General features: G+C 45.0%; 1 protein-coding gene across 1 annotated transcript; it reads right to left on the reverse strand.

Moving 5' to 3' along the window:
• Positions 1-2,099: 2,099 nt before the first annotated feature.
• HMGB1 (high mobility group box 1) lies at positions 2,100-8,321 on the reverse strand. The gene is made up of 5 exons (XM_055426313.2): positions 8,169-8,321; positions 5,836-5,999; positions 5,470-5,615; positions 4,846-5,020; positions 2,100-3,803 (listed from the first exon to the last, which is right to left on the reverse strand). The coding sequence occupies exons 2-5, from the start codon at positions 5,983-5,985 to the stop codon at positions 3,627-3,629; spliced, it is 648 nt and encodes a 215-aa protein (XP_055282288.1). The 5' UTR covers positions 5,986-5,999; positions 8,169-8,321; the 3' UTR covers positions 2,100-3,626.
• Positions 8,322-9,670: the final 1,349 nt, after the last annotated feature.

Genomic DNA, 9,670 nt, shown 5'->3' on the forward strand with positions numbered 1-9,670 from the left:
GATTTTCTCACCACTGTTGATTGACTTTCATTCTCTGAATCCTGGATCCTATCATTGTTCAAACTACCGTAATTCCTCCTATCATTCCGGATCTGTACTACTACTTCCTCCTTTTCAGCTAGTTACATACATAGTGCAAACCAATGACATGACTCAGGCTTCCCGGTGGCTCAGATAGAAAAGAATCTGCCTACAATGGAAACCTGGATTTGATCCCTGGGTTGGGAAGCGCCCCTGGAAAAGGGAATGGCTACTCACTCCAATATTCTTGCCTGGAGAATCCCATGGACAGAGGAGCCTAGTGGGCTATAGTTCATGGGGTTGCAAAGAGTCAGACACCGAGGACTTTCACTTTTACTGGTAGCTGTGATTCCAGACCAATACCAACTAGAAGGTGGGGGCATATTCTGGAGTATGGCCCATTAAATTATGCCTGTCATCCCATGTCCTGCGCCAGGGTATATTGTTAAATAGTAGTGTTCCTAGAGCAGAGCCACGTTTTGCCTTGTTACTCTAGGGAGCAACTTGGCTTAGACCCAGGGAACTTCCCAAGTTCTGGCAAGTGTTAGCACTGTTCATTCTTCGCTGTAACAAGCAGGCAAGTGAACCAGCTTGCATCTCTTGTTGCATAGGTATCCAAAGAGTTTCCTTTTATGTTGTTTTAAAAGCATTTCAAGAGTCAATTTTTAGAAAATGACAATGCATCAATGTTAAAAAATTTTTTAAAATAACTTACCACTTAACAGACTAGTTACTAGCCAATGGTTCACACTTGAGCAGCAGTTAATCCCAAAATTTAAACTGTAATGGATTTGTGCTAATTTATAGTTATACCATCCTATGCAAAAAGTACCTGGCAAGTATTGAAAGAGGTTCAGGCCCTTTCAGAAGGCATGTTACACTGCACACACCTGAATTTGAACTTGTGTCATGGTTTATATGAGGCCAAAAGGGAGTTGCCCACACTTCCCATTCAGAAATTTCCAGTGCATCTTCAATACAGCTGGATACTACCCTAATGTCTAACAATAATGAAAAAATCCCCCAGGCTATGAAGGAAGTATTTGCTGAACATCTTGTCACTCAGGCACTTTTCATCTTTATCATTTGTCTTACCCCTGTGGTGTACAGGACACGATTTCCAGATTAAGAAAATTAATACAGCAAACATCAGTAACTGATAGCAAGACCACGAGGACAATTATAGTATCTAAGCAGCCAACAGCTCCCAACCTTTAGGAAAATTACTTTTTAAATCAGTACGCCAATTTTGTTATCAATTTTTAAAATGCAGAAAATACTATTTATAGTTTAATCTGATGTGAAGAAAATCTTCATAGCCCATAGTGCTGTAACTATTTCTAAACACTGAAATAGTTCCTCTGCATTAACTTTTAAAAAACCATCTCCAGTTAAACAACGGTTTTCCACTAAATTATCTAAATTGCCTCCTACCTTCATTTACTTGTGTTTTGGATACCCAAGTTTCAGGGTGTACTTTTGAATACTGAAGAGCTAGTATGGCTGAAGATTTAAGAGGGTTTTTGTCCATGTCTTCCTGTCAAGACCTGAATTCAGTTACTTAACCTGAAAAAATCCTTGTTCCCATTCTCAACTTCTGCCACATAATATCCACTGAAGTTCCTCAGGGCAGAATTTATCCATTTAGGATTGCCTACTAGCAATATTTCTATAGCTATAGGAAACCTGCATGTAAATCAGAGAGAACGCCTTGTTTCTCTTGACCAAAAATTTGATAAATTTTGATAATTTCAGCCTTCCTTTGATGTCCTCTCCTTTAGTTTAGGAAAGGGAAGTTTAGATTTATAATCACTACTCTCCTGCTTTTCACTTACATGTCTTAATTCAGTAGTCTGAAAGCAAAATTAGTTTTTTCCTATTTTATAGATATAGCAGCCTGAGAACACATGGACTGTCTCATGAAAATCTTTTTTTATCAGCCCATTAACCTATTTATAAGGGTGAAGTGAGTATTTTTAAAGGGATAAACTTTGGCAGCCCTTACACTTAAAGAATATTGCTAAGAGGTATTAAGATAAAATATGTATATAACAAATCTTCAGTGAAAGCCATTTAACTAATATTTAAAACCTCTGCAATTATTAGTTTATTAGTATCATCCAGGACTCAGATGTTCAGTATTCCTCCTGAAATTACATAAACAAATGCAAATGGAAAGAATCCAAGTCAAAATTATATAACAAAACAGCACTCCATCACAAAAGCGTGTAAAATTACAAGAACGCTATTTTAAAACACTGGCACTTTAAGAGAACAATAATCTCAAAAACCACAAAATCGCCAAATTGTTCCCTAAACTGCTAAGCAGATAAACATATGACCCTAATGAATGAGCTGGAGTTTTGTAAAGAAAAGTCAAATTCAAATAAATCAATTCATAATGAAATACAAAATGTCTTCCTCCCTCGTCTATACGATTTATAAAGGGGCAGCAAACCATAATACAGGAAGATATACCTGATTTAAAATGTGGTATATAACTTTAAAAGTCAGCCCAATTAATTAAAAATACTTTTAATCAAGGGTCTCAAGTTTCCTAAACAATCTCTACTTGGATAAGCAGGAGAAGACATTTACAGCCAGCACTTTTTTCCCAGAGCCTTTGCTGGGACAATCATCGCCAAAAAAACAATATGGCAGTCTTGTATTTTAAGCTCACGCTTTTGGGGATACATTCTCGGGTCTTTAACGTGGGAACTGCAAATATAACTGCCATTACATGGTAATGGGAGTTAAAGAGTGTAGAGTCCTCATGTAAAGATTAGAACATACTTTTCTATTAGTCCTTCAAGGACAGACTTTCAAAATGTTTGATTCTAATAATCCCGTGCTGTGAGTAGATTTGTTACTCTTCACTTGGTAAATGTAACTGGGCTATGTGAAATCCACTATCAACTCGTCAAGATTTTAAGTTTCAGTTATGGATGAAAGCTGTCTCAACTCAACTTTTATTACCCTCATCATGGGTATGCAGGGTGCGCAGACAAAAGTTTTTATTTATCAGCTAACTATATGAAAGATAAACAGTGTAATAATTCGTGTGATCCAAAATGGGCAAAAGCAAAAGACTAGCTTCCCCTTAAGAAAAATTTTCAGACCTATGAAAAGGACAACAATACTAATAAAAAAAATTGTATTTACTTAGAAGCATTCAGAATGTCAACAAAACAGCTGCAACTTTTTTTTTCTTTTTTTGCAATTACAGAGTGGTATTCAGTTAACAGAACAACAATTATTCGTATAAGCTGCATCAGAGACAACTGAAGATGAAAAAACTACCATCCCCATATATAACTAATTTGTGCTGTGCACCAACAAGAACCTGCTTTAAATTTCCATGCCAATTTACAACCCCCATACTGTACCAGGCAAGGTTAGTGGCTATTGAAAATACCACCAGGACAGGGCTATCTAAAGACACATTCGGTAGTGTGTTAACTATACAAAAAAAGACACTGTACAGTTTAAAAACAAATCTTACACAGCCTTACATTTCAATTTTTTTTCTTTAAAAGGAGTGAGTTGTGTACAGGGGGGTTAAATGCTTTATAGACAAGAAAAAAAAAAACTGCGCTAGAACCAACTTATTCATCATCATCATCTTCTTCCTCCTCCTCATCCTCTTCATCTTCTTCCTCCTCCTCATCCTCTTCATCTTCCTCATCTTCCTCCTCTTCCTTCTTTTTCTTGCTTTTTTCAGCCTTGACAACTCCCTTTTTTGCTGCATCAGGCTTCCCTTTAGCTCGGTATGCAGCAATATCCTTTCAAAATAAAGGCAGGAAGAAAGTGGGACCAAAGACAAAACAGTTAAGTAAGGGGAGAAATAAAAGTAACACGGCAAAGCTTTATGGAAAAAACAAGGACTCAGATACACTAAAATACCATATAGCTGCAGATTCACACCAACTTGCACTTTCACAAACACTCATAAAAATATTATGAGATAACTGTAAATAATCCAGAGCGCATGGTATGACATTGTCTAATATTTGCATTGCTATGTGTCACTGAAGTACAACTATGTAACACATCCAAACTTTAGTTTATTAAAACTAGAATGTAGAGACTGATTAAAGGGTAGACACTGCCACCTTCTGAATGCAAAAAAGCATTCTACAGGTTTATACTGACAGACCCTAATCCATAGCAGGAAATCTTTCCTTAAAAAAAAAAAGTTATCTGCCACCAAGCATGAAATTAGGTTCAGAAACATCTAGAAATGGATATATTTCTCAAGAATGACTAAATAACCTAAAATCTAACTTTACTTAATATTTCAATTAAAAGTATAAGGGGGGGTTTATACCTTTTTCTTATATCAATTTACTCTACAGATCAAAATATTTTAAACTTTCTAACTTAGTCATTTTTAATATAAGGGAGAGAACATAAGTGTTTCAGGGTGTTTATGAACAATATAGATCTGTATTACTTGGCCCAGCCTATTTTTATGTTGTGTGCCTGATCATTTAAAATAATGACATCTGACTCAAAGTGACTACCAGAATTTTCATAAATTCACATGGTGAACAACAAAACCAGCTTAAGTATATATGCCCTCCTCCAAGACAAATTATGTTAAGTCAAACAACTTTAACTATTTAGTTGATCTACATTCTTTGAAAGATGGACAGGGACTTGCAGACTACAGCTAATGGTGCACTGAATAGTTGTTATACTCAAAACTGCACCACACCTATTAGAAATCATAAAATAGGAAATTAAGATGCAGTACCAAGTACAGTTGTTCATCTAACATCTGCCATACTCTTTTCACCACTACACCAAAGCCGCACTGCTTACCTTTTCATACTTTTCCTTCAGCTTAGCAGCCTTCTTCTCATAAGGCTGCTTGTCATCCGCAGCAGTGTTATTCCACATCTCTCCCAGTTTCTTTGCAACATCACCAATGGACAGGCCAGGATGTTCACCTTTGATTTTTGGACGATACTCAGAACAAAACAAGAAAAAGGCCGAACTAAAAGGAGAGATTTAAGTTTAGAATTGCAGTTTTACCAACAACTGTGTTGTACTGCTATATAAAAGCCGCTTCTAATTTCTACCATATTTTTGACAGAATATAATGTTATAAAATGCTAAATATCCCTCACTAAATTTAATTTACACAATTATTTTAACTTATAACATTACTAGTTGAACATATGCTATTTATTAGTGTTCCAAATGAGTATGATTTCTCAAGAAATAAAAACGAATCAAAACTACATTTAGGAGACATATTGGGTGAGGTCAGTATCTAATTCCACTGCTCTAACTGCCACCCAACACAAATTTTACAAAATTTAAATATACCAATACCAGTTAGTTAAGAAACTTTGATTACAGACTGGAGATCCACAGGGTGGCTTGCTAAATTTGTCTACTATAAAATACTTACTGAAAAATCAAAACAGGCAAGATACTTACGGAGGCCTCTTGGGTGCATTGGGATCCTTGAACTTCTTTTTTGTTTCCCCTTTAGGAGGGATATAAGTTTTCATTTCTCTTTCGTAACGGGCCTTGTCCGCCTTTGCCATGTCTTCAAATTTTCCTTTCTCTTTAGCAGACATGGTCTATAAAAAAAAAAAAATTTGTAAACTAAAATCAGTTAACAAAATTTTAACCAGTTGTGAAGTATGGAAATGAATAAAATCAGTATCCTTCGCTAAATATTTAGTAACCTGTTCCAATACTAACACCCACATTATGCAAATTGTACCAAGGCTTAAAAAAAAAAACCCAATTTGGAATTCAGTCTTTATTACCTACTCAGTAGGTTTTCAGCCCTCTTACCTTCCACCTCTCTGAGCACTTCTTAGAAAACTCTGAGAAGTTGACTGAAGCATCCGGGTGCTTCTTCTTGTGCTCCTCCCGGCAAGTTTGCACAAAGAATGCATATGATGACATTTTGCCTCTCGGCTTCTTAGGATCTCCTTTGCCCATGTTTAATTATTTTTCTAAAAAATAAAAAAACACAAGTTTAATGTTAACAATGAAATTTATGGCACCGAAGAGCACTCTAACTCAATGTCACTCTAAGTCAATGAACAGTGTGGCACTGGTTATTAAACACGGTATTGGCATTAACCCCTCACAATATCAAAGAAAATGTCAGGGATCGACAATTCCTAGAAGAGTCTGCACCAACCCAATAAATGGTCCTTCAGTGCGATCTCAAAAAGAGTGTAGACACAATGGTACACTCATACCGTATTTGTGACTGATCTCCCCGCATCTGTTTTGAATGTAATACCCAAGTGGTCATTAAATTTTTTTTTCATGTAAGAAATCATTATTAATCAACAAACCCAAAGGTCAGAAAAGGAATGCTGCCGATTCATGCAGCTACATAAGGAGTAGGTAAGAGCCAAAGTTGAGTAGACCTTTCCGGATTACGGGCCAGATTCCCCGATCGTCTAAAGTTTTCCCCATGATTGCTTTAAAATATTCTCTTCTCGGCACAAAACTTTGCCGGGAGGAGGGAGCCGTGGAAGCGGCAGCTCGGACCCAGGCTGGGGGTGGGGTGGGGGGGGTGGCGGTGCTATTTGCGCGGTTGCCACCGCCAGGCAGCCTCGCTTCCTATCGGTTTGGCCCCGAGATGTATTTCGGTTCTGACTAAACACGTCCGGTCTGAAGTTTCTTCGAGTAAACAAGGATGAGGGACAAAAGCCACTCCTGCTCGTGGCTCGGGCTGACCCCCGCCCCCACCCGGGGAGTGTGCATATATATATTTTTAAGCCCTGAAAAGTTGGGGCGCCGCGCGGGGCGGGCTCCGCACACCTTCCCGCCACCCGGGACCCCCAACTCCCGCCCGCCCGCCAACTTCGGGGCCGCGCGCTGGGAGGCCGCCACCCCCCGCCGGGGTGGGGGCGGCGACCGGGCCTCCAGGCCCGGCTCCCCGCGCGCGGGGCCCGCCACGTGCGCCCGCCGCCCCGCGCAGGCCCGCCGGCCTCCCCCATTTTGTCGGCTCGGCAGAGGGAGGCAGCCCCGCTCGAAATGGGGGCTGGCTCCGCCCGCGGCCGCCGGGGCCGGCGCGCACGGAATGGCCGCTGCGCGTCTTCGCCGCCTGCGCCGCCGCCGCCGCGAGGGCGAGCGAGAGAATATGGCTCCTTCCCTTTGTGTGTGTATGTGTGTGAGTGTGTGCGCGAGAGTGAGTGTGCGAGTGAGTGCGAGCGCCGGCGGGCGGGGTGCGCGGCGCGCTCTGGCGCACACACTCGGCCATGACGGCCGGGGGGAGGGGCGGGGGGCGCGCGGCCGGACCCTCCCCCTCCCCCGTCCGCGGTGTGTGTGTGAGGGGGGGCCCCGCCTCGCGAGGCGCCCCCGGGCCGCTGCTCCCCGTCTCCCTCCGCGCGGCCCGCCGCCCCCGCACACGGGGGGACGCGGGGCTGGCAGGAGAGGAAAAAAAAAGTTGCCTCGGAACTGCTGCGCCCAGCTCCCCCCCCCGCCCGCGCCCGCCCGCCCGCCTTGTTTTCTCTCCAGCCAGCAGCGCCGGGCCGAGTCAGCCATGTTATCCAGCGAGCGCCGCGGCGCCGCTCCCCCCCGCCGCCCGGCCGCCGCGCCCGGCCCCGGGCTCGGGCTCAGGCCGGCGGGCCCGGCCCCGCGCCGCCGCCGCCCCCGGCCCCGGCCCCGCGCCGCCCGCCCGCAGCGCCCGCCCGCCCGCGCTCGCTCGCTCGCTCGCTCGCCGCCGGCGCCCGGCTCTGCGGCGGCCAATGCAGCCGTGAAGCGCCGCCCGCCCGCCCGGCGGCCCGCCGCCCCCCGCGCACGCCGGCCGCCCGAACGCCTGGCCCCGGGGGTTCGAAAACACGTTAAAAAAATTTTTTTAATGGAAAAAAAAATTTTTTTTTTTTTGCGCCAGTCAGCGCGGACGCCGCCGGGGGTGGAAACTCGCGGGGCTCGGGGCTCGCGGCGCCTCAGGCGGCCCCGGGGGCCGGGGCTCCGGCGCGGGGCAGGGCTCCCGGCGCCCGAGGGGAGGCTCGCTCCGTGCGCAGTTTCCCCCCACGGTCCCCCCTCATTTGCCTTTGTGTGGATCCTGACCCGCCGGCTCCCGGCCGCGGGGATCCGGCCGCCGCGCGGGCTGAGGAGCTGCCAGAGGCGCTCTCCCCGCCGCGGCGCTGCCCCGGACTCACCCTCCGCGAGGCACAGAGTCGCCCAGTGCCCGTCCGGCTCTCACTTGCCCCGGCGCTGTCTCTATGGAGCTCAATGTACTGCAATGGCTGTGAGAGCGGGAGCCAGACGCAGCCTCCTCACTCTCTCCGCTCTGTAACATTACTCTCCAGCCAGCGCCGCGCCTATTGGCTACCGCCAACTCACGGGGCTCGCTCATTGGCCCGATACCTCCCATTGTCCTGACCAGAGCCCGTCTGCTATTGGCTGTCTCCGGGGACACGTCATCAAGGATTGAAACAGCGCGCAAATCTGAATGTGTGTGTGTGCCGGGCAGAGAGGCTGAGGCGGGAGAGGCAGAGGCAGAGGCAGCAGCTGCTACGGGAAAGCAGAGCTCTATGGTGTATGTGTGCATGTGTCTAACCCAAGCCAGCCCCACACCCGAGCGGCCGCCGGAGCGAAAAGGGCCTGACTTTTCCACAAGTGTCTCCAACTCCTCAGGCAAAAGAGACACCCACAGACCTCCCCCCCCTTTCTTACCCCAAACTCACTTCCACAGCCGTTGAGATAAGAGGCCCCAGACTTTTAACAGACCTTCAAAAGTGAGAGCGACACGAAGAGATCACGGTCCCCGAAAACCGGGGTTTCTGCTTGTGCAGAGGGGCGAAGGCAGCCAAGATTGGAACTTCTCAACCACATGCGGTTGCATTACACTTTAGATGTCTGGAAAGGCAGGGCTTTTCCTATAAGAAAGTGACAACGATCCAGTCAGCCGCTTTTAAAACATCCCTTTTCTGGGCTCTTAAGCCCGTACCGTCAGGTTTGCAGAGCAGCTGAAACCTTGAGTCACCCAACAGGCATTTAGTTTCATCCTTTTTCTTGGTTTGCTCGAGTTTCAGAGCTTGTCTGGAACTTTTTATTTAAATACAAAGCCCTGTCTTAACTTCCTGGAAATCAAACGATTCTTCCATGAAATTAAAGTACAGCCACTTCATTTCGATACGGGGTACTCTAGCAGGAAATGTTTGGGAGGGCCTGCTAGAATTAGCAAATTCATTAGAGACCACATTTTTAACTGTTGGGCTGTTTTATTTGACTTGGTGTGGATTACTGTGATAATCAAACGAATCCTTGTGATGCTATCTTTCCTTCCCATCGCACCACTTAGTGCATCCATGTAACTGCTCTAGGGTTACAGGAGTTGTTGGTATAGTGTTACCCGGAGGATTAGATGGAGGCAGAGAGTGCCCATGCCCAAATCCATAGGCTGTGGCTTCCCTAACCCACCAAGTTGGCTGGTTTTAACAGACAAACTTATATTATGTCTGTGAGGAAAATGTGCAGGCTCTAATAGCCAGTTCTGGAGACCATATGGTTATATCGGCCCTTTATGAAACTATTATCTGTTGCTCTGTACTCTGAGCAGACCACACCCCTATTCAGTTACAACAGACTTCCCTTTTTTTCACTCTCTAGTGGTATGTTTATACACTTCTAAACCCACCAGCCAATTCCTCCAAATTTA

The sequence above is a fragment of the Moschus berezovskii genome, chromosome 13, assembly GCF_049115385.1.
Source record: "Moschus berezovskii isolate FMDL1 chromosome 13, NW_MosBer_1.0, whole genome shotgun sequence".
NCBI classification, from domain to species: domain Eukaryota; kingdom Metazoa; phylum Chordata; class Mammalia; order Artiodactyla; family Moschidae; genus Moschus; species Moschus berezovskii.